This window comes from Agelaius phoeniceus, chromosome 5, assembly GCF_051311805.1.
Source record: "Agelaius phoeniceus isolate bAgePho1 chromosome 5, bAgePho1.hap1, whole genome shotgun sequence".
In the NCBI taxonomy this organism is placed as follows: Eukaryota; Metazoa; Chordata; class Aves; order Passeriformes; family Icteridae; genus Agelaius; species Agelaius phoeniceus.
Window position 1 is genome coordinate 15713665 of NC_135269.1, and position 25614 is coordinate 15739278.

The 25614-nt window shown below is 43.6% G+C and overlaps 1 protein-coding gene across 15 annotated transcripts in view; it reads right to left on the bottom strand.

The window, feature by feature from the left end:
* PPFIBP1 (PPFIB scaffold protein 1) overlaps positions 1–25614 on the bottom strand; it is a 100963-nt gene that overhangs the window by 19675 nt on the left and 55674 nt on the right. For 8 of the 15 annotated variants that reach the window (XM_077178372.1, XM_077178373.1, XM_077178371.1 and 5 more), the window contains 11 exons: positions 24977–25182; positions 14127–14213; positions 12838–12951; positions 12160–12291; positions 7565–7657; positions 6988–7080; positions 5099–5213; positions 3862–3894; positions 2486–2547; positions 1678–1762; positions 405–559 (listed from right to left, as the gene is read on the bottom strand). In XM_077178372.1, coding sequence (XP_077034487.1) covers positions 405–559; positions 1678–1762; positions 2486–2547; positions 3862–3894; positions 5099–5213; positions 6988–7080; positions 7565–7657; positions 12160–12291; positions 12838–12951; positions 14127–14213; positions 24977–25182 — 1175 coding nt within the window. Of the gene's footprint in view, positions 1–404; positions 560–1677; positions 1763–2485; positions 2548–3861; positions 3895–5098; positions 5214–6987; positions 7081–7564; positions 7658–12159; positions 12292–12837; positions 12952–14126; positions 14214–19305; positions 19543–24976; positions 25183–25614 lie in introns of those variants that run through there. The other 7 variants (XM_077178378.1, XM_077178382.1, XM_077178383.1 and 4 more) reach the window with 5 other exon arrangements.

Consider the following 25614-nt stretch of genomic DNA (forward strand, 5'->3'; position numbering starts at 1 on the left):
CTTAAATATGACAAGATATATTTAGTAAGTCCCAACATATTTACTTCAGGTTTGTGCCAAAGTAAATGTAGCTCCTAAAACAGCTACGTTTGATAAGAAAAATAATTTCTATGACTAATAGAAAAAGTAATTTAGATCTGTTCTCATGATAAATACAGCTATTTCTGTCTCCTGATCCCATTTGAGAATTAAGAAAAATAAGTTTAATTGAAATTCCTCAGCAGCTTTCACAAGAAAAGTACTTTCCCCAGAAGGATATGAGACATTACAAAAAAACTGTGAAACCCAGAAATAAATCTTTTCAGAAATTTGAGTTTTGTCATCTGCAAGATGAATCCAGCACAAGCAGTGTTTTCAAGGAATGATGGTATTAAATAAAGCAAAAAAAAACAAAACCAACCTACCTCTTCATGAATGTTCACATTGAACTCATCGTGGATTGGAGATGCTGTTACTGGGGTTGGGGATGGGCTTTTCTCTGGGTCAGTCAGACTTGGTGTGTCCAATAAACCCACGGATACAGTCCCTGAATTCAAGTCTTCACTTTCAGTTTCCTTGCCTGAAGGGAGAGAACATGGAAACTTGTTGGTTTTCCAACCCTTGCTCCCACACAAGCTGCAGCCAGCGTGCTCAGTTATGGGCCAAAACTGGAAGGATTTCATTGCTGGGATTTTTTAGGTTTTAGAAAGGGAGCCACAGCCAAGTGTCACTTCCCAGTGCAACCATCACAACACAGCAGGGTTGGAACAGAGGGAGGTCAAAAAGCCCAGCAAACACCCTCAGGGCATTTAGTGGCATCAGTTTCAACAAGCTGAATAAACTGGAGTACTTTATTCCTGTCTGTTCTGGAATTTTGTTCTAAATACTTTGTTTCCCTTATTTACTAAGGAAAAGTAAGAAGGTCCAGTCTCCCTGACACTTAAGATGTCTCTGTGGTATCTTCAAGGTACTCTGAGGAAAAATGCAGCCCACTGCTCAGAGTCTATCACCAGCCTGGAAGTGACCACATCAGGTCTGCAGCCTGCCACAAACTGAGCATGTCTCATTTAGGCAGTGCTTAAGCCCACATTAGTGTTGGCATCCTCTGCTCCTTCCACCCTGGATGGTCCTGAACTGCCTCAGTGCTACCAAAAGGCTTGGACTGGTTGTGAAAGACAACCAATACTTTCTAAAAGGTGAGCAGAAATCCAGTGTTTGTTGCCAAAGACCTGAGGCAAGCACAAACCAAAGTCTGTTCACAGCAAAAACCTCTCTTGCCCATTTGCCACTGGGTGGAATCTCTGTCCATGCTCCATGAAGTGACCATGGAGCAGAGCTCCCAGAGAATCAAGGTCTGTTCTAACACCCTCCTGTACCTGAAGGCACAGCACTTCAAGAAAGGGCAATACTTATTTAAAAATTGCTCTCCCTCCAACACTCAGCATGGTGTGAACCCAACACAACAAAACCACATATTTTGCTTCCTCACTCTTGTTGTCTGTTGACAATTTTCACCCTCTGAAGGGGTCTGGAAACTCCCACCAGTCTTAGAATATATGGAATGGGCCATTACATATTGTAATACAGATATAGCTTCTGCTTCAGTCACACAGTTAGGCTCACCACCACAACACACCTGGAGTTTAAATGACAGCAGAGTTGCATTTTTTTGTTGTTGTTTTTTTGGTTGTACAATACCTTTTTTACCTTGAGCCAGTATCACCATATCTTGGACTTTCTTGTACCTATTCAGAGACTGCCGAAGCTCTTCTATCTTCCGGTCCTAAAATAAAAGGAAGTTGTGACTGTGCTTCCTCCCCAGAAATAAGAAGTACAAATACTAGATCCTTTAGTTTAACTGGCTGTGAGACTAAAAGAAATGGGAAGTGTGGATGGGACAGGACTCAGAATGCTGAGAGGCTTTGAAATATCAAAAGGTGTGTTTAGCAAAAGCTATCATCTGGTTAATCACCAGAACTGTCCCAGCCTTGAAAGTGGATTTCAGCTCCCTTATTAAGCCAAAGGTAGAGCATAATAAATTTGCCATGTACAAAGGATTTAGAGCTTTGGTGATCAAAAGAAAACATCCTACAAAATGCACATGCACATGAAAGCATAAAAACCATGCATGAAAATAATTCATACTTCACAGAAAAGCTGTTTTGGAAATGCAGCCTGTGATCTGGCACTTGTATGGAGATCCTTACATTTGCAGAACACAGTGCAAATTAACCACACTGAACTCAACAGTGTAAGGACTCTGAACAGATCCTGTGCACAGGCACAGAGCTCATAAATGCTCATAGCCCCTGAAAGGCACCGCAGTGCTTCTGACTGCAGAAAATCATCGACTTTTGTACAAATCTGATTTTTTTGACTGCAAAAAATCATTGATTCTTACAAATCTGTTTTTTAGTTGAATAGTGAAAAGCTCACATGTGAAGGTTTTCTTAGAGATTTAAATCAACCTGATGAATGATTACTGAAAAAATAATGACTTTGCTACCTTCTCTTCATTTGCTGCCATTAGAGATTCTACCGCCTTCTTCATTTTCTGTACCTCTATATCTAAAAACACAATACAGTTCTCCAAGTCAATTTAAATAAGACAGTGTAAGGAAGTAAGAAAAACAAAAAATCGAGAAGCAACTCAGTAATATCTGAAAGTAGACTGACATAGTTACAGACAAAACATAAGCCACTTAAATTCTTTTTTAGATGCAAACACAAAGAAGGAAAGTAGTTTTCTTCAAAACCTCTGCTCTGACATTTTTATCAAGGAAATTATGAAATCCAAGAAATTTCCTTCCTCCCCCCACCCCTCTCCAAGCCTTACAAGAATGGAAAACTCAAGAGTAAAACTACTGCTTGACTTTTACTGTGTCAATCTTTAAAATAACCAAATACCTTCAAAACAAGAAGTTCAAAATAAACAAGATACTACATTTGGAATGCAATAAAACACATCCTCAGTACAACAGTCAATGACCACCCCAACCAGCATCTCTCAAATCCACTCAACAAAGGCAGGTGATGAATGGATGTGATGAAGGAAGGAAGCATCGTGCAGAGATGCTCAGCCCTCATCCAGCATGGATGGAGCAATGAGGAGGGCACAGTGGAATGACACAAGTGTTTGCTGTGATGAGCAGTCATGCTGGAATATTACATGGCAGTTCAGGCCTGGGAAAGGTTCCTAACACAGACAACAGTGCTTCATCTATAATCCTTATTTACCAAGAAATATAAATACATGGGAACATGTTCTGGAGGTGTTCTGGGCTAGGAATTCAAAAAGAATGGAAATAATCTCCATTTTTTCCTAAAGATTTACCTTGCATGAATGAGGTATAAGTCAAATTTCACTACAAATGTAGTCAGGTAGCCAAACTCACAGGCAAAAAAGCCCTGTTTCAACTTCCTAAAAATTCATGGAAAGCAAACAGAGCAGGAAAAACATTCTCCTCCTTAATGAAATACAAGAAAAAAAGAGGCAGCCTGGCTGGCTTTCTAGATGAAAGACATTTAGACACATCGGGCTAAACCAGCACCTGATCCAGTTCCAGTGATTTTCCCTCAGTTATGCTGGCTGAAAATCTGCTCTGCTGGATTGCAACTGCATTTCACGAGAGGCAATTGCCTTGTGAGCCTTCCTATCCATGAGACCCAATCTTCCTTTATCTGTAAGCTTTTCTTCAGAAAACGTTGTGTTTCAAGTGTGATGCACTCACCCTTGTTCTCCAGTTTTACTGTAAGTGTAACTAAGGGTTATAGATGATGCAACCTAACTATGTTTGTTAAAGCAGTTTTGCAAACACATGCAGAAAGCTGGAAAGCACTTCTGGAATGCAAATGCTCATGGAAAGACACCAGCAACCTTACTTTTATCTTTGAGCTTCTTTTTACAATTTTCATCTGTGTGGGGAAAACCCATTGGATTGGAAATTAGCATGAAGGTTAATTATGACATGAAATAACTTTCAAGACATTACTGATACTTTACGAGTCAACTCTTCCTCACTTCATTCAGCTAATGAGGCAGATAATTTGTTATCTGGAAACAGCATTTCTTAATATCAGTCCAAGGCAGATAAAACATGTTTCATCACAGCAAAAGATCTTCTGCTGAGCTACACTGAAAACCATAAAGCTGAGGACCAGAGGGTAATGAGAGTTCAAGTAGTTCCCCAGGGGAAAAAAGCCCTATATAAGTAGTCATGAATGCAATGAAGTCAGACCCTGTTCACATTTAAATGTTCTTTTAAAAAAAATGGAATCACAGTTCATTGTGATCACTTTTAGTGATCTTAGGCAGTGGTTTTGAAAACACCATTTCATGAAATAAAATGTGACAATCTACACACAGCATATTCCTCCTCAGGTCAGGGGAGGAGACTAATCTCTTGTGCATTTCTTTTTCTATAAAACATACTTTAAAAGCACAATTTTAAAATTAGCAACAACTATCAGTAAGATATATTTAGAATTGAAACTGCATCAGGTCAAAAAAGTCTGTGGAAAATTTCTGTGGTGTGTTAATTAAAAGTTTCTGGTTTTAAATCCTCAATCTAAGATTTCCACAAATAAATACTAATAGTTTCTTGTTTACAAGCCAATAAAAGAATTATCTAGCATGTAAATTTTTTGTGCTTATTCAAGCCTAATTAAGGTTTAGACTTAATGAGCACACAAATCCAGAATCAATCCTTGATTTCACCTACTTACAGCTAGGTCCACATCATACTTTGGTCTGCAGTATGGCTTTTCCCCTTCCTTACCAAGGAGTTTCCTTTTCAACACAATGCTTTTGGAGCATTTGTAGGAATTAGTTTTAAAATTTCTCAGCCAGTAGAAACTGTATATTTTGAGGCCCCATGCAAGCCATGTAAGGAGCTAATTAGGGATTTTTTCTGGTCTTGTTTAAATTTGACCAAGACCTTGCTGTGACAGAAAGTTTAGCACTTGCATCATCAACACCCTCTAAATATGTTTCAAGAGGTAAACATCAAGACAAAGTTCAAGAAAATTCAGGCTTTTATCACTTATTTCCTGCACAAGGAAACATGACCTCAGATGAAGTGACTGAGGAGGACAAGGTGACAGTCTCCCTTTTTCTTACCTCTGTCCAGTATTTCAATCCCTTCTCCTTTCAGCTTGGAAACCAATTTTTCGTGCAACCTTTTCACCTCAGCTTCCTTCTGCTCCAGTTTGTCTTTCAGAGCTGACAGCTCATCCTGTAAGGACACAGAGCCACTCAGTGACAGCTTCCACAGGCAGCTGAGATTTTTCCACAATCCCCTCCTAGGAAGCACAGTGGACAGGTCCTCAGCTGGTGGAAGTGACTGAGGGCCCCTGACATATAACACTGCCTGAGGGTGCACCAAAGTGACTCTGAACATCCCAACAGACTTCTGAGCCCACAACAGAGCAAATCAGGGGGTCTGTGGTCTGCAATTGGTGGTCTCGTGTATAATTGGAAAGAAACTTCACATCAAAATTTAAAGATGAAAGAGCAAAAGGGGGAAAAAACAAACAGTTTTCTTATTTGTTAAACCTTGCAGATAGAAAAAATGCGGGTAAAAAGGCTGAATGCTAACATTTCCATACTTTTTTTTTTGTATTTATAGGGCATGTTGCATGTTCAAAGCTGAGCTATTCCAAAACTGTGCTTATACCAGGCTGAGGACAGTTTCAGAAATCACCACTGATTCTATGGAAGAAAAATCAATCACAACACCAGCAAGCACATGGACATGTACTGGAAAGCAGTTCAGACAAAAACGTGGTACCTCTGCCACAGTTTGGGTTTGCTGATCAAGCATGAGGAAAGAAAGCTTGGAGCTGAGATTCTTGGGAATAAGACAGATGGTGTTTGGGGGAGTTGGGGTGTATTAGAAAAATGCTGTCAAGTTTTAACTTAGATCTAACCATCTGCACTACCAAGTGACTGGCACAGATCCATGCATTTAACTTTTTAAAATTTGAATCCTACCCAGTTTAGCAACATGTTTCTTTGATGTCCGAGGATATCCTGTGCAACAGCATCATCAAGACAGGACCCTTACTGCAACTGTACCCAACACTGAAAATTTAATTTGTTCAATTTGTAAACAAAGCAAAACAAGGCAAGACTCATCATTTTGGCACTTACAGCTTCTAAATGACATTTCAAATCCTTAATGGAATAAACCAAACTAGAATACTGTGGCTTAGGTATTTTCCTGAGCTACCCTCGGATGATCTGTTGCAAATACATAGTGATGTTTGCAACCCAAACTATGGCCCAGCTACAGAATTTCCTGAAATTGGTTCCTGTTTGCTCTAAAACATCATTTAAAAAAAATAGATCAATCTTAAAACTGTCAAGAAATCAAAGCTTTTTCCACAAAAGTGGCTGGGGAATAACTACAATTCTCCAGTGCTCCAAGTTGGCACTGATTATGATGGGATTTCTGCTAGTGCAGGCTCCATGCTGCTCCAAAACAAGATCATTTCTTGATCACTTGAGAAGCTGCTGTTATATCTACACACAACTAGAGCTGCATGTGGTTGTCAATGTGCATTTCTTTTCCTGAATTAGAAGTATGATATGCAAATTTACATGTGGGAGAGGGGACAGTATAAAAGAATCACTATTTCCCAGATAGTTTTCATGAATATATTTTCTCTAAAAGGGTGATAGAAAGTTCTGTTTGAATAATGGATGTAAGCTACAGACAAGGCAATCTTTCCTTGGACGGGGAGTGATTTTAACCCAACTCTAATGCCATTATGTGTAACCTATGCAAGGTTCAGAGCAGGAAAATCCTCTCCTCTGCAATATAAAAGCTGTTTACAAGAATACCTACATAAAGAGCTTTCCACATCTAAGGAGGAAGGGCACACTGCATATCAACACACAGCAATTAATGAAGAACAGAGCATGACAGCACAATGCAGGACGGACCAGTAAAGGGTGGAACATGAAGGATTCAAAACAGGCCCAGCATTACCCAGAAACTACCACACCTTTAGCATCTGGCTTTTTTGCTCCATCCGCTGCTTTTCATACTGCATCTGACCCACTTTGATTTTCATGCTAGAAAGTTTGGCCATTAAAGACTGGTAACAGAGACAGAGGAGTGAGAGGAAACTAAAGGTAGAAAAGAGACAAGGCTAAATGGCAAAGAGAAGTTAAACACTTAGAGAAACAGGCTGCTAGAAGTACTTAGGTGAATGCTTCTGCTTCAGAAGTGGTTTGTTTTTAGTACATTTAGGAGAAAATAAATGCTGTTTTTAACCTGTGGCATACACCTTACATACTGCAACTGGTATTTCTTGACACACATACAAAACAAAGGTCTAAAGAGGTAATAAATTTATTGTTAACAGCATGGTATGTTACCCTTCATAAAAAACAATGCTCCAACTGAAAACCACAGCATGACATTTAGGAATAGCCACTGCTGCTAAGTGAGAGCCATGAAACACCAGGACCTGAGAGTGCTCAGGATTTTGCAGGGTGCAGGCATGGATCAGGGAAAAGAGTGAATTCCTAAAGCCTAATTTACACCTCTCTCTGCCTCCTCCCCTCAGCCTCACTTACTTTGGTTGTTTTCAGCTTTTTCTCATACTGGAGTCTTTCATTGTCCATTTCTCCCACCCTCAACCGCAATTCGTTTATTTCCTGGATCAAATCCTGAGTGGAGGGAAAAAGACAACCAGAAACAACAAAGAACTTCAGTAAACAAAACAGAAGAATAGCTATGACTGTAACAACAAGAAAAGCAGACATAAAAGGAACTCAGTACAAAACCACACTACCCAAATCCAGCACTAAATCAAGCAACTCAGAGCTCCCTAACTATCCAGGGACCGAGTTTCTCAGTTTCTGTGTTACTACACCGAATGTAAGAGGGCAGAGGACAAAGGGAGACATAAATTGAAGTTGTGTTCCCTGTGCTGAGGGCTAGGAAAGGCCTCCTGCTTCTCTGTTCAGCTGCCTGGAGCCCAGTACTAAGGATGGTCAATGGAAAACAGTGGCAGACGTCCTTCAACATGCAGCAGTCACCTCCTCCCCGCTGCAGTCCCTCCTGCCCCAGGCTCACCAGCCATCACCTGCTTTTTCAAAATATGAAGTGATCACACTGTAAAAAATCTGTGTTTCCACCATTTAAAAGAGCCCTCTCACTGAAGGCTGAACAGAGGGGCCATCACAGGTTTCTACAAGCAAAGGCACCTGTATTTAAGCATCAATGGCACCACTACAACTGGGCTTTCCAAATTCAGCCTGGCTTGGAAGAAACTCAGAGCCATCACAAACTCACATCTGAGCTCTTTAGGAGACCAGCTCGACCTTCTGGCCATCCTGATGGATCCTTCCAGGTTTGGGGGTCAGACCTGAGTGCCCCCAGCCCCCTTGGTCAAACAAACCCTGAGTGTGACTGCTCCACCAAGCCTCCTCATCCTCTAGGTCAGAGAATGGTTTGGGTTGAGAGGGACCTTAAAGCCCATCCAGTTCCACCCCCTGCCATGGGCAGGGCCACCTTCCACTATCCCAGGTTGCTCAGAGCCCTGTCCAACGTGGCCTTGGACACTGCCAGAGATGAGGCAGCCACAGCTTCTCTGAAGAACTTGTGCCAGGACCTCAGCACCCTCAAGTAAGGAATTTTTCTGGTCATTATGTTTGCTTTCCTTCCTACGTCTGAGACAAATCCTATCCATGAGAAGCAATTCTGTACATTGAGCTAACAGCTCTAAGCACAATTTCTTACAGCTAATACTATAATTAACAGAGATTTATATTTATAAATTAACAAGCCAGCAGCTGACATTTAGAGGGTATTCATGGGTCCCTGATAACACCTGCCTTTCAGCCCCACACCACACTTCCTAAGCTTACAAGCCTCTGGTTATTATTTTGTGCTTAATGAACCTGATGCTAAGAGAGCAGCATCTATATTTCTCCAGAAAGATCCAAGTTCAGTTCTCAGAACTACAAGGAAAGTGAAAATAGTGAACATTTTAATGCTTTTAGTAATTACTGCTTTTAATCTATGACTTTCTACTTCAGGTACACCTGAAATTCCTCGACAATTGATTTGTTTGGGGCTTTTCTCTCCTGCAGCATGATCCAATGTCTAAATATGTTGTGTGGAACTCACTGCTGAGGCTGTTCTCCACATATTTGTCACTTGAACTACATGACTTTAAAATACTCAGTGTGACACAGAAAACAGAACAATCTTGCAACCAGATTGGAGGTGATGGTGGATAAATCACAAAGAATTCCCTGTGAGTGAGCCAGTTTTAGCCTCTGGCTGCTGCTTCAAAGGCCCAGTCTGGCTATGGACTCCTTCCCAAATAAACTCCCTCGCAGGGTATTTTCTTACATAAACTCAGCCCAACTCAGACCACCCATGTTCCTCAAGGAAAATAATGCTGATGTCTGCTGAGAAGGTGGAAATACTGGAATAATTCAAAGAACAGAACAATTATGAATCTCTATTAAGTACACAATTAGCTTTGAAAAAGCTGGGTGTTTGTGAACATCTAGACAGCAAATCCTAGAGCACAAAGATCTAGCGAGGCATCTGTTTAGACAAAGAATGGGGAATATGAGTAACCAACCAAGCTGGAATGGGAAGTTGCAATGACAGACATAAGTAACAAATGGATAATATGAAGGATTTAATCAGAATGGTAATTCTCTAGGAGACAGTAGCTGCACAAGTTGTCAGACATCAAATTTTCTCTTTTCCCTAAATAAAACCAGAAGCAATATTCACAGTTTTGCTTTCCTAGTCTGGGTATGAATCTTTTTCCATTTCAATCACTCCACATAAATGCCATAATGTGTTTTAGGGTCAAATATTTTAAATATTCATTTAAATACTCAGCTCTTCTAAAATAATTGATAAACAGCAATATAATTAGATCAACACTGAATAAAATACTGCATACTTCTCAATAAGTACTGCCTCCAAAATATCTCTTAAGAGATTTTTTAAGGGCTGAGACCTTCCAACTAATTAGACATTCATATTTTCACTGAACCAAATGCAAATTAAGACATAATATCCCTTCCAGCATTTAAGCCTAAGTGTTTTTACAGCTATAAAGTGTTGAAATAAAGAAGAAACAATATAATAACATATATCACACTAAATGATATCATTCTGGATTTCAAAGAGAGGGAGAAACATTTTAGTAATAGTTCATTAGTTCTGGCATAAATATGCTTGATATAAATCCATATAGTCCCTAATTACAGTAACTACTAAATAAAATTTAGGTTATTTTTATCAAAGGCATTTAGTGTATTTCAAAGTATTTCAAAGAGAAAGGTCTTCATAGAAGATATGCACAGAGATTACAGATTTCTCTTGCACAGAGATTACAGATTTGCAGTTTGTGGTGCACTCCCCATACTGGAACCATTTTTCTGGGAACCTGTAGCTCCATGTCTACCTTCTTGGTAAGATGAGCTGTGCTAGGAAGTTATGGACAGAGCCCATATCAGAAGTTATTTCTGATATGGGCTCTGCAGCTCAGGGGGGAAACAAAGAAAGAGAAAGTCCAGGAGAACTCTACAATATTCGGTAAAAATAAGGGTAGAAATAGAGGAAGCAAATCACTCAAAGCCCAGTCACGTTTGTTAGCAGTTCTGGAAAGCAGAAGAAACCACGGGGTGTTTGCAAATGAAGATAGCACAGAACCCAGGTCAGAAAGGACCTGCTCCCTGTGGTCATCTGGACCAAACCTTGCCTCCCCACAGCCATTTACTGCTGGTGCCAGCTCGTTTATCCCTCATTTGGGCTGCTTAGAGTAAGTGTCAGCCCACAGAGAGTTATTTGCTGTGTGCTGTGATTCATGAAAGAGCTGAGCTCTGTGTGGGCAGAGTCCCAGGAGAGCTGTGAGAGCAGCCAGCTCTTACACACACCTCCCACGGGTGCAGGAGACCTTCAGTGATTCCCTCCACCCTTTCCCCTGCCAATTTCTCATGCACAGAGCTTGTCTGCTCTACAAAATCAGCTGCTTTGAAGGCAGTGCTGTGATCCTGTCACATAACACCTGTTACCAACTAGAGGCAAAGGTAACAGGAAGCAACAGGAATCCATTCCAGAGCTTGGCAGTACCCAAGGAGATGTGCTGCACTGCAGGAATGAACAATACTGTCACTACCTAAAGAATCACTTCCAAACCTGAAAGTGATACAAGTCATTAGTTTTCAACCTGTGGCTTTCTTTGGGTCTGCAGATTACTTCAGACAGGCACAAAGAGCAATCCAAAAGCAAGACTGACTTCTGTTTTTGTGCTTGCAATACAATGAGGAATGGTGCTTTACTGGAAACTGAGCAATTGGGAAACCACTGGCAGAAGTGCAAAAGGCAATTTTGTGTCCTGTCATGACAATATGGCTCTTTCCTTCTAGAAACAAATGATACCTGGAACATCCACAATCATAACAAACACCTAACATTTCAGCTCATTTATAAATCCAGAACTGGAAATTTTGTTCTGCTTCACAGGCAGGCTCTGAGGTATTTCTGATATGGGCTCTATCATCCTGTCAGGACAGCTGAGCTGATACTTGGAGTTTCCTGGGTTTGCCCACCTGCTTTGAGCCTTTCTGGCTTGTAACATGAGCACGGTTCAGCTACACAGACCTGCAGCACAGAGTGAAATGCCTCAGGAGAGTGCTGCCAGGGATGGCAGCTCCACCTGGCTCTGCTCCCCCAGCCTCTGGTCCTGGGCTCCCATAAGGCTGGGGTCTGAAGCCAGGCTTCCCAAGAGCCTCACAGTGAGTCAGCTCTGTTGGCAACCCCAAAAGTTCTGCTCCTGTGCAGTGTCCCTGTACATGGATGCTTTTGGTACTTGCCTTAGACATGCCTTACTCAGCAGGTGACAGTTTTATGTGGGTCAGGAGAGTGCAGTATGTTCATGATTTTATTAAAATCTAACCTAAATCCACCCCTCCTGAGACTTGACAGCCAGAATCAAAAATTGCCTTTGGAAGTCTTTCTTTGTAAAACCAGAATTTAACAAAGAGGATACTTTATATTTTAAAAGGAATGTGTTCTAACCTTTAAGATGAGTTCCCCTTCTTGCCTGACAAAAAAAAAAAAAATCCCAGGAAATGTTCAGGTAAGGTGAAGACACACACAGCTTTCACAGTTTATCCTGTTGGGGTTTACTCACCTCTGTGTCTCTGAATCTGTCCTCATAGTCCAATCTATCCTTCTCTACAGATGTAAGCTTTAATTTCAGAGTGGAAATCTCTGCCATAAGATCCAGCTTCTGAGTTTCAAGTGTTGTTCTGCTTAAAAGCTCCTGATTCAAGATAAAGAGGAAGAGAATGGAATTATTTACCCAAGGGGAAGAAATCAGTAATTTATTTTGACAGCTAAAGGTCTCTTTCATGGGGAATAGCATCACCCTCATCCTTGCACTATGTGAAGCCCTGAGACACAGCTATTATCCATCTGACAGATTCCAGGCACCTAGGATGCATCTGGGATCACAGGAGCACTATCATGGGCTGGCTGCCAGCACAAGAAAAAAGCCTGTCTGTCATCACAGTCGCTCTGGGCAGCAAGGAGTTGTGAGGGGAATCCACCCATCCTGCCAGAGGCTTTAATCTAAGGCTCTTGGAAGTTCAGTGGGGAAGGACTCAAAGGAGGGCAGAACTGGATTCCTGCAGCATAAAGCAGCACTGACATTACTAAGTGCAAAGACTTTAAAGCCAGTATGGCAGAAAAGGATCCCTTAGATATGAGACATCAAGGGCTGCAACACCTTGAAGGGCACTGCTCTCACCAAAGCTTGTTAAAACAGAAGGAAGACAAGACAGCAGGACAGACTGGAGCTGTGACACACCTGCTGCAGCATCTCCTCTGTGGCATTCAGCTTCTCCCTGTGCTCCTCCAGGCAGAACTCCAGATCCCGGATCTTCTCTCCTTGGGCCTCCACCTGGTCTGTAAGCACACTTACCTGGAGAGCAGGAAAAAAGGGATGCATGTTTAACACCTTGCACCTGGGCCATATGTGTCAGCTGAAGAACTGCAGGTGAGCAACACTGCTGGTTGGGCCAAAGATTAACTGGGACCATGCAGGGAGAAAGAGGAGGAGGAACAGAGCTCTGCAGTGGACACACCATTTGGCAAAGAAAACAGGAGAGAGAGGAGGGAAGGCTCTCCCCTCACACTTACTAGAATTTCAGCCAAAGTTCTGGCAGACACATTGCAATTCTGCAACTCCACTCTTCACTGGAGGTTTTCATAAGGGGTGGCTGCTGCATTTTACTGCCAATAATTATGCCTTTGCTGTGACAATACATTAACTCAACCCATTAGCTCCTGCCTTAACCACCACATAAACCTCACTGCTTATAGTTTATTCTCCTTCCCAAGTGATTGCACACAGTGTACCATAACAAGCACTTTCCCCTTTTCAGAACAATAAAAGCAGAGAAGGTTAAAACACACAGCCAGAGGCTGGATAAGACCAAGACAACATTTTTAAGACAGCAGACAGAGTCTCATTTTGCCTTTTCTGAATGAATTTTTTTCATTTTCAACAGGCTCTTCCTGCAGTACTGCTGGGAAGGAGAGTGAGCTCAGTGCTGTCACAGCCCCTAGGCTGGGTCCATATCAGGGGATGCCTGTGCAGTCCAAGGGGTGTCAGGTACTCCTGGCTTCAATAGCAGGAGGAAGCCAGCAGTCAGAGCAGCCAGGGCTGACCCCATCCAGCCCAGCAGCAGGTGAGCAGGACCACCAAGGAGCTGCTTGTCTCGTTCTGCTGGCTGGCCAGTCCTGCAGCTTTTGTTACCTTTCCTAAGGACAGGACAACTGTCTCCTGATGCAGACACCATGTGAATGGCCCTGGGAAATGGTGATCTTAAGGATACACATGGATGTAAGCAGGTGGCTGCTCTGCTAACCAAATTCAAAGAGAACAGATACACAGACAGAAAGACCTTTAGATTTTTCCTGCAATCTAAATTCACACCTTTCTCTAATCTGGGTTAATTCTCACATACCAGCAAGTCTTCTGAACACTGTCTAAGACATCACAACTCCAAATAAATTCTCAGAGGTTTTATCACATACTTTCAGACAGTCTCATGAATGCAAGAGCAGAAAAAAATGATTTGGGTGACAACTCACTTGCAGAACAAGAGATTCCTTATCATTTTCCAGACGAGCCAGCCTTTCTTGATAAACATCTCCATTCCCGGATATGTGTCCATTAGTCTGGAAAAGACAACAAATATTGTATAGTCAGCTATTGTGCCACAGTATCATCCAACATTATCAAAACACTTAATGAGAGCATTTTTAGTCTACACAGTTTAAGAACATGTTTGAAATATTCTCCAGAAATATTATTCTCAAATAAACTGTCCACAAAGGACACATGACCACGATTCAGGAGAGAATTCTTCAGGGGCTTAAAGATGAGAAAGGAAGAACCTTCTGGTGACCCAGTTCTACAAAATTCACTTACTGTGCATTCAGCATTTTGCTAACAAAACTTGGACTCATTGCTACACAATGCTAAGCCATACTTGCAAAGAGACAAATACCCTGAGACATTCAGCAAGTGAAAAAAGCCAAACATACAATCTACAAAATGTGTATTATGCTTCTTGCAAGTCATACACACAGTCAGAGACATCCTTTTACATCAGGCACATTCTACTGGGTATGGGTGAATGTCTGCACTCTAAACACATCTCTTTGTAAAGCTGCCTGAGGCTAGAGAGAAACAAGAATACATGTTAATGCTATCAGAGAGTTCAGAGGAATCAGCAACTTTCTTCATAATAACTTCAATGCTCTTGAGCAGTGGGAAGGATTTTGTTCTATCCATATTCAAAGCTGTCTCAAAGCACTTCATGATCCAGGCCACAATCAGATCTTGGCTCAGAAAAGGAAGTCTTGTTCCCATCATGGCACAAATTGCTTAGAGGAGGCTGAGAAGCTGCTCTGAAATCCAGGGCGCTCAGCAGAGACACCCAACAACGCTGAGGGGCCCTGATTTCCTCCTGAATGTGTGATGAAAAGAAATTGTGTGACTGATCCTTGTGCTCCCGTGAGCCTGCAGCACAACCCTGCCTTGAGAGGCCACCACCACTCAGGAGCTCCAAGCCTCCAGCTCCTGCTTTGAATCTCTCCTGATTACAGAAGATACCTCAGGAAACCTCCTGGCTAAAACTCCTTTTCTGAATTACATGTCTGGCCTTGGGGAGTGGTAGAAACTGCCTTGTTTGAGCCTGAAACAATGCAAGTCCCTCCAGCATCACTTAAAGATCTGACATAAAGCAAACAGGAGAAGGTAAAAGTGTCTCACCTCACCTCAGTGTTCTCAAGAAATCAGGCTGTGTCCTGGCAGTACTGCTGAACAGTACCAAAAGTGTCTCACGAGCATGGAATTTCACTTGGTGACCATAATATCTCCCCCAAAATTTGCTCCAGCAGACTAAGAAAGGATGCTCTTTAGTACTTTGTACCAGTACCTCATCACAATGATCTAACTTATGACCCTGTATCCGAATTTTTAGCAGCACAATACTAAGCCACCTGACCATGCAGACACTAAATCCCAGAGCAAAATTCCTCTAAACTTCTGAGTTTGCCATATTTTCCCTCTGACCTCTACCAGAATTTAGCTCATGCCATTCAAGATCAGTGAGATCTTCCATTTTGTAACACTTCAATTTAGGTGAAAGAATTCAAAATGAAATAAACCTTTCAGCTGTTCAACCAGTAGATTATGATTCAGATTTTGTGACCTGAGTTGTTTGTGAAAACAGAACTGAGAGTTTTATCTACTTCTGCTGCTCTGCAGCTCCATTGTCCTTTAAGAGCTCCAGTACATCTCAAGCACTTACCCAGCCTGTATAAGAACAGAATCTGTATTTTGTAATACACAACACATTTATCAGTCCAGTGCATGTGTCTGATGTGGAAAAGTGGTATCCATCCCTCTCTACAGGCAGCAGAGCTGCAAAGACACTTTTCCATGCTGCTGGGGCTAACATGGAATTCCTTGCCAAAGCACAGACTTGACTCCCTGCCTCTCAACCACCACATCAACACCTGAACCACTGACCCTCCTGATAGCTCCAGTCAGTGTGACCAGACACAAATGAACTAAAACCAAAGACTGCAGGAAGAAAATGTAGGGAGGGAGGTCTTGGTTTCACAGCACGATTAAAATGTCTGTGAAAACCAACGAGGTGTGAAAGCAGAACGTTAGTCATTGTGCACAGCATCTTGCCAAGACACCTTTGTTGTTAAACTCCGCTCACATTTCTCAGGAAAAATCTGTTTGGCTCAGCACACCAGCTTTGGCTTTAAAGCAGGAGTGTTGGGAGAGGGAGAGTTCAGGCGGCAGCTGCACCCTGCCGTTAGAGAGAGGTGATGGGAATCCCAAACAGGACAAGTGAAAAGGCTCTTCTCCCACAAAACAAAAATTAGTGCTAATAGAATCACAGACTCCTTAAGGCTGGAAACCTCTAGAATCATCATCCCAGCCATCAACCACCACCATGTTCACCACTAAACCCTGTTCTCAAATGCCATATCCACACATTTTTTAAACCCTTCCAGGGAGGGTGAATCCGCCACATCCCTGGACAGTCTGTTCTAATTTTTAATAACTCCTTCAGGAAAGAAACTTTTCATAATATCTGACCTAATCCCACCCCGGCACAACTTGAGGCCATTTCCTCTCATCCCATCAAACACTTAGGGCAGTTCATCTATTCTTTGGGAGAAACGTTGCAGACATGTCTTGGTTTTGCAAGCTGTGCAAAACCAAGATCTGGGTTTTGGGTGCAAAAGATCTCTTTTCTGGGTATTGCCAGTAATATTTTCTAAAATCTGCATAAAACCAGACCTCCTGTAGCACACCAAACCCAGAAAATTCTGTGTACAACACAAGAATTGTTTGCTTTTTGCCTGAAGTGTTGTAACTTCTATATAATACCTGTGACTGACTCTTAAGTTGAGGTATGAAAAGGCAAGAAAGCCTCTGATTTTGTTTTCAGTGGAGAAAACAATGATAGTTGGAGAATGGATGATAGAGAAAGACCATGGCAGCTATTTCCAAGAGCAGCAGCCTGAGCACTGCTTAGAGTGGTGCACAGACCCAGGACCTGCAGGCACTGGACACACGACACCTTCACAGATCTTCGCTCTGGATTGTCTTCACAGGTAAAAAGCAGATTCCTGACATGATATTCTTCCCAGAGAGATAAGGAAGGAAGAGGGCAGATAAAACATATGAGAAGAACAGAGCAATAATGGTAGTGAGCAGGACTGAAGAGAAATTGAGCAGGAAGATGCTCAAACACTGGATTTAGGAAAGTAGTGCATCAGGAGATGAGGTGGAGGGAGGCCCAGTGGGAAGGAATGGGCTGCAGAGAGGTCTGAAAAATGCCAGGAGACCTGGTGTGTGCAAAACCTGGGTGAGCAACACTCAGTGTGTCTCTGAGGAGCATTTCTCCACCAGGGAATCTGCATCCTCCCCTACAACTGAGCCCAGCACTCACCCTGCAGAGCAACAGCTCCTCTTTGGGGGGGGGGGCGGGGGAAGAAAAGAAATAAAACAGTAAGAGAAGCAAAAAAGAAAAGCAAATATTTGATTGAACAGCAACTGCAAGCATATTTAGGGCGCTTGGTAGTTCTGGGTCAAATTGGTATCATTTAAGTCTATAAAGGATTAACATACTTTAGTAGCTGTGTAAGAAAGGCTTTCCATTTCCCAAAGAAGGCTCTTTTCATCAGTAACTTAAAATCTATCTTCAGTTAAGATTTTGCTTGTGTTTTCAATGTTGGTGATTAATTGCAAAACACTATAAGGGAAGAGAATGCAGATTTACCAATACTGATTTTAATCCTAAAAACAAAAGAACAGTTGTCACAATGCCACTGAGGCTTCACAGAAGTTTGAGGTCAAGCATTTACTTAAAATGCCTTGTAAGATCAGACCCAGTACACTTATAAACTCTACAAGATCAATCCACTGCTAATCTGTTAAACACGTGTGTAAAGCTTTGTCTGTAATCATCTAAGTGTAAAAAATCCACGCTGCTCTGGAGGGAATTATTCCTGTAGCAAGTAGAAGCATCACCAAACTTTCACAGCTTGCCTGGCTTCAGTCTTTAATCCCTTTTCCCTGGAGCTGAGTTAGAATTCCAAACCACAGGAACGTTTCTAGTGGCTGCTGGTTTAAACCTAATAATAAAAAAATAAATTAAAAAATCCATTTCCTCTCAGTTGCTGAATACTCCTTTCAAAAATAAACCTAATTTTTAGCTTACCACAGCTGATACCCTCATTTTCCTTCATTTTCTCTTCTGCTTTGGAGATGAAATAAGCAGCACAAATCACACTGCTCTTGCTGTATGTGCAGTTTGGTTTGTATAGAAGGAGCTGCAACTCCACAGCATCATTTCCCTGCACAGCAGATTGCACTGACTGTTTTGACCACCACAGTCAAGTCAACAGTTGGGCAAGTGAGCCTTTCCCAACACCTCTTTCCTGACCATCTGGAGTAAAATTAGAGCTCATCAACATGCTTACGTGCTTCAGATCATTACAATACACATTACCTATGCTCAGTTAAACAAAGCTGCTGCTGTTCTGCTTGTTCCCTCAGCTTTGGAGCCCCTTGCAAGAGGGCTCCTCCAGCCTCAGCTACCTCAGCATCATTTGGTGCGCCTTGGGCAGAACCTCCTGGTTTCCCAAGCCAAGTACCCACTACTGGTGATACAGACCCGTGACAGCTTTCCTCTCTGTCAGCATCAATCCCATCCCAAATTCATACTGGTCATACTGTCTGAGCTGGTGTGTAACCAGTTCATGTGGGAGCCCACCTCTGCCCTCCCAAACCAGCCTCGCCTGCATTTTCCACTTCTCTGCTCAGAATATTTGCAGCCTTTTCCACATACTCCAGCAGCAGAGCTACTGCAAAGCTTTTCCTAAAGTTTGCAGGTTACTTCCTCCCCAGAGAAGAAGAAGGGGAAAAATAAAAACAACCACACACCCACTCAAAACCCCCCACATGATATTTTAAAAAATAAAAGTGAATTCTGAAAGAAAAGCAGCTGAACACAGCCCTTCACTCTGAGGCATTTACCTGAAACATTTTGTAAGCATAAATAACACGCTGCTGAGCAGGGAAGCTGCAACCTTTCCACAATATTCCGTCTCCTCAAGAGCAGCCCAGCTGGTGCCTGGTGCAGGAGAAGGATGAGAGGCTCATTCCCAGCGTTGCCCAGCTATGGCTTGTCACTGGGAGAAACGCAGGAGCCAGCACAGGCAGAGATCTCCTTACCTTATTTAGCCAGACGCAGTGCCCGTGAATGTCCCAGCTATACTCCATGCTGGTCATGACTGCTTTCATGCATTCACGGACGCCAGAAGCCGCGGCCGAGGGCTCGGGGCTCCTCGGAGCCGAGGTTAAGTGACAGCGGGTCCCCTTGCCCAGCCGAGGATGGAGGCGAGCGGAGTGGGAGACGTGGGAAGCAGCAGCAGCAGCAGCGCTCCTCAGGCGGAGCGGAGCGAGCGGCTCTGGGGAATTAACACATCAAAGCCCGGCACGAAACTCCTCCAGCCCGGCACACACGGGAGGGGGATGCAGGCAGGGAGGTGCAGAGCAGCACAAACCCGACCGGCAGCAAGGAGAGCCGCACGCAGGTGGCACCCGGCCACCTCCACCCTGGCTCTTGTCATCAGCGCAGCTCCCTCCTCCGGACCCTCCCGGAAAGCATCCGACCCAAGAGCACAGGAGAAAAGAGCAATTCCCACCCCTTCACCTGAGCACAAAGTAAACAGCAGGAGGGGCTTTCCTAGTAATTGTAAAAGCTACAGGAACACATGCAATTAATTCACGTATAGACGCCAAGAAAAATGGAAGAAGTTGACTCAGCTGTGCCAGGTCTCACAAGTGGCTTGTCCCAAGTTTATGTCATACTTCAGAGTGATGTAAGAAGCAACAATAACAACCAACCTCTGTCCTCGGGTTCAGGTTTCAATTGACCCACTACCAGCAGCAGCATGACAAATTCTTAGTATTTTTGACCACAGAGCCCAGCTCTGAGAGTCCTGTGATTATCTCAAAAACCTGTTTTATTATTATAATGAAACGTCTGCAACTGCCATTGATAGAGAAAAATCTCAAAACCATAAATGCTGAAAACTCAGGAGATACCAGGAGCGCAAAGGACAAGCAGAATCTGTGCTTTTTAAGCCAAACTGATTCATTTTGGATGGGAAATGGTGATTTTTGATGGGTTATTCCAACTGCAAAAGTTAGAATAACCCATCAAAACCTTCATCCCTGATGCATGAAGATGTAACAGCAAGGCATACCATAAATGAGCCCATATTATCTTCCAGGGTTAAAAACACAGCAATCTGGACGATCACCTTTAGCAAGAAGCAGAGTCCTGTGTTTCCAGAACCTTGGGAGGTGAATCTCTCAGGGACAAAATGCATTGCCAGCAGGGAGTGGATGATGACAGGCTGACATGGTATCACAAGACTCCTTTCATACTGCAACTTGAGGAGAGATCCCAAACTGTTTGGTGGTAACAAACACCCTGGTGCCACACATTAGCATAGGACCCTTTGATACACAAACTCAACATAAGCAGAAGCTGAATCAAATGACTGCACTGCACACCCACACCAGGATAATCAAACAACAAATCTGTGTTTGAAGACAAGATTTATTTTTTTCCCCATGAATAAGAGATGATTTCTGGCTAACCAAACTGCTTCTTCCACTTGGGAATTACTCTTGTCCAAATAGGTCAGTATATTTCTGTAAGATTACAAAGCTACGTCTATCCAGCAAGGTAAATTCCTCTCTGAAAGCTAATATCCCCTCATATTAACTCTCATTACTCCCAGCTACTCTCTGGAAGAACCAACTTAAAGGAAAAATGTCAAAATCTGAGGCTGGTCTGTGAGGCAGCAGCAAGACATTGGATTGAATGAGCCACAATGGATACCTCAGCTCAACCATCATCCTCAGATGAGCTGAAAATGTTCTGTGGCTGGACTTGATGATGATCTTAAAGGTCTTTTCCAACCTTAATAATTCTATATGATTCAAGAAACCTTTGGAGGCCATAAAGTTTTGCTTGACCCTAAAGTCAATTTTAGAAATTCACCCATGGAGTGAAAATAATTACTAAAATATGCTGTATAATATATATCTTTAAATTCAGAAAGTCACTTCCAAAGCTGCACTTGCTGTGGGTTTTAAAGAAAAAATATTATGTTATCCTGGCTCTTTCACTTCAGGGGCACATCCTTTAAAGAGGAGAAGGCACACACCAGGACCCACATAAACAAGTTCAGATCAGAAGCATGGGGAAAATGGCTCTGAGGTGTGGGAAGGCACTGTCCACCCACTCCTACCCTTCACTCTTCTTTTTAACAAGACACAGTTGGTTTCCGCTTTCTGGGAAAGAAATTGCATAAGATGTATTTTTAAAAAAATGCAAAAAATCTCCCAACCACTTTCCAGAAAAGTAATAACCAGAAGGAAAACTGTCTCTTGTTTGTTTCAACTGAAGAAAAACTGGAGCAATGGTCATGGTTGGGAGCAAGGTTTGCGAGAATTACTCTTCAAGAGACGGATCTATCAGCTTCCAGCTGGACACAACAAGGTTGCCTTGGTCTTGGAAAATGTGGAGTTTTGTTTAAAATGGTTTTGCTACTGGTGCTGATGTTAGAGATTACTCACACACTGCCTGTACTGAAGCCAGAAGCTCCATTTTCACAGACTACAGCACATGCCTTATTAAGGCGCACATTGAAATACACCAAATATTTCTGCTGACCAAGAGTATCCTGAAAAAACTCCAGAACTTTGGAATTGTTATGATCTGGCCACGGATTTCAGGCCTGGTTCCTAGTGAAAGCAAGGAGCCCAAACATGTTTGAGCTCAGAAAGGTCTCAGTCCCTTTCCAGACTTGGAACAAATGGCCTGGTTTGTACTTTCACCCATGACATTCACCATTTGCACATGGAGACGTGAGCAGGGTTTCAGCAGCAGAGATCAGTTTGAGCTGCAATGACATGTTACAGTGAAACTGACTTCTCTGTGCAGCAGAGAGCCGCATGTACAACTTTTCCCAGCTCCCCTTGGGGGCCACATGATGGATTCTGTTGGAAGAGCTGTGCCAGATGTCCGGGCACTGTATGTGTGCTCTGGTGTCACGTGGCCATCTGGCACGCGCCCGTTAAAAAACAAAAAGCAGCACGAGGTGTTTTAACCCACTGGCCCTTTTTTGAGTCTTTGCACACGCACACGCACACACACTGAGAGGAGCAGAAAGGAAGAGGATCAAGGACACATGGCAACCCATTCTGGAAGGACTGAATGCTCTGCCCTATTTTACAGAAACTTTGGGTAACTGCTGTCATGCCCTTTTGCCAATGTGAGCACCAGTGGTTTGGCTGCAGGAGCCAGGGGAGGATTTTTCTCCTGTGACACACTGTCTGGCAGCAGCAAACACTATTTTTGTTTTCCTCTGAGACACAAGAGGCTTGCTTACAGCCCCACATGGGATGTCACACACCAGTTCCAGCGTCCTAGGGGATGCAACTTCATGCATGGAGGATTAAACTAGTTTCAAACAAAGAAGGTGTCTGCCCTTCCTCTCTAAGGAGGGGCATAGCTGCAAAAAACCTTCCTGCAAATCATCCAGGCACTTCATCTGACACCTCCCTGCTCAGACAGGGACTGGTGACACCTGCAAATCCTGCAGCTGTAGCACACTGTAAGTGCAATGTTAAGTTTTTCCTACAAGGGGCTTTAAGGATGACAGAGAATACAGGGTACTAATTTGAGGCAGAATAAGGAATAATTGAGGCATAGATGGAATAGCAATTTTCTGCAATCTTAGGTACTCAGAACTCCTGCACATATTTTCCAGTGGTTGGGAGGCACTAAACTGAATGGTACAACAGAGCCCTTCGTCTCCCACTGAGCCCATGGGTGCAGTAAAAACCCACTGCTGTCTCATTGCCATGAGGTGATCCCCAATTTGCAGGTCTGAAGGGCCCCATTCCAAACCCCACCAGCCAGGCACCCCTAAATCACACATCTGTCATCACAAGGGACAATGATTGGTCTCCACCTCATTAATCTCAGCAGGCACTGCAGCCTCAGCCATGCTGCCAGGCCCCTTTACTCCAGAATAACCTGCAGGGAATCAGCACCACTAAACATGGCCTAGAGATGACTGTGAACACCATGGGAGAGTGCAGTTTCCAAGACTGTTTATTTGGCATATTTTTTGTTTATCGAGGCCATAGTTGCATGAAACCTGTGATGCCCACTGAGAGCAGTGAGCAGTTACAGCGATGTTCAGGGCTGTAAGTCACACAGGCAGGGAATGCTGATGTTAGCAGGAACTCTGCCTGTTTTAAAGATCTGACTTCAATGTCACTCCTGTTTCCTCCTCCTGATCTCAGCGTTGGCTGCCACACTTTGACAGCGGGGGCGAGATCCAAATCCCACTGGAGGCAGTGGGAGAGCTCCCACGTGCTTCATTAAGTTTCAAGCATTTCCAAATGCGTAGTTCAAAGCAAAGATTTAAAAAAGGAAAAAGAAGGCTCTTCCTTCAGATCTTTCTGCAAGGGCTACAGAAGCAAGTCCAAGGTGCCCATCTGTCCCTGCATTGCTGTGCTCAGCCCCCATGACAGCAGATGGCACAAAGGGTTGCCCAGTGCCAGCCGCAGCAAACACAGCCCTGCACCCGGCAGTCCTCTGGGCTGCGACTGAGTGCTCAGATCAATCCATTTGTTGAGATAAAAATGCTTTCTGCAAGATCAGCCATGACTCCAGGGAGATTGAGTCCTTCCCAGGGGGTGCAGTGCCCATCCTGGCAAGGGAGCAGGCGATGGTGGCCGTCTGTCCCCACAGCAGCGGCACAAGGAACACAGAGCCAGCAGAGTCCTGCAGCAGCCCCAGCCTCCACCAGGGCTGGCACCCCCATTTCAGCAGCACAGTGTCACCTTGGCCAACACCCAACGTGTGACACAGCAGGACCTGGCCACAGCTGCAGGATGGATTTGACAGGATGTGTGGCAGTGCCCACCCACAGCTGTCACTGTGACAGCTGCGGTGAGCCTGGCTCAAAAACCAAAGTGTGGCCTCTGGGAGCAACTCCTGACTTCCACTGCTGGAGCTTCTCCAAAACCTGCACACACCTGGACCGCTGCAACACAAACCCTGCCACACACCACAAGCACAAGGACTCTTCCTTGGCCCTGCTTGGAAGTCACCAGTCACAGGGCATCTGGAGGCAAAACCAGCAGTTTCTTCAAAAATGATGCTGTTTTAACTCACCTTTTGCTAAGTACAACATTTTATTTCCCAGGGCAGTCTTTGGGTAACCTACAATTGTTGATTTTTTTGGGAAAACTAAGTCTTGGTGAAAGAACTGCCTTCTCAGTTATATTTCTGTGTATTTTTAAAGTAAGGTGACAAAAACTGGCTGATTCACAAACACAGAAAATAAAAGTTTGGTTTGGTATTCAGATTGAAGGGATGCCGAGCTTACACCATTCCCTTATGTTATAAATCAGGTGAGGAAGCTCAGTAATAACACCAATTCCCACGAAAAAAAAACACTGCCAAAAATGCTTTTTACTGAAAAGTATTCAAAACAGCTTCTTTTCTCCCACCTAAGCATCTGATTCTTAAAAAAAAGTCTTTCCCCAGTCCTCTGAGATGAAACTGCAGTTACCAAGTATTGTTTGCTCCCTAGATTGAGGTACAGTGGTACATCAAAGACAGCAAAGGCCAACGCACTGCACGAGGCATTTGACCAACAGCTTTTCCAAGACTCCACAGGAGTATCTCCAAAACAAAATCTCTTCCCTGATACCCACTCTAAGCTTTATAAACAGCTGTGTGAAACAGAGCCAGTCTACCCAACACCCAAAATGAGCCTGGTAGAGGTAGAACAAGGTGAGACTGTACCATTTGACTTTGGAGCCATTCGATGAGAGCCTCTGCCGTGGAGTCTGGGACCTGGCAGCGCAGCCCCTCCCTCTCGTCCGCCTCCATCACCTCCAGCAAGCCCCGCAAGTCCTCCACGAGGTGCAGCGCCCGCAGGCCCCCCATGAATGGGGAGGTGGGGGACTGGCAGTCAAAAATGCCATTGGAGTATTCCAGAGCCTTGGAACCTGCAGGGAGCAAAATCACACGGGGTCAGGCACGGGACGAGGGTTGGGTGCACCCCGAGGCTGGGGAAGGGCGGGGGGTGTTCCTGGCACAGTTTCTCCCAAGCAAACTCAGCACTGGTGCCTGGGGAGGGAAGCTCCAGCAGGAACAAAATGAGCTGGTCCTCAGGGAGTGGGAATGCCACACCTGCCCATGGGGCTGAGGCATGGGCTGGGCTCCTGCTCCCCGAGATGAATTCCCAAGGCAGAAGGTGCTGCCAAGGATGGAACATCCTCTGCCAATGCCCTGAGTCACCCTGCAGGCACTGAATGATCCAAGTCACATTCCACTGATAGTGTCCAGAGGAAACCATGCCCTGCATTTTCCATGCAGGAATACATTATGCTGCTCCAAGGCACTGGAAATTTTTTAAAATAATAAAAAAGATGAAGATA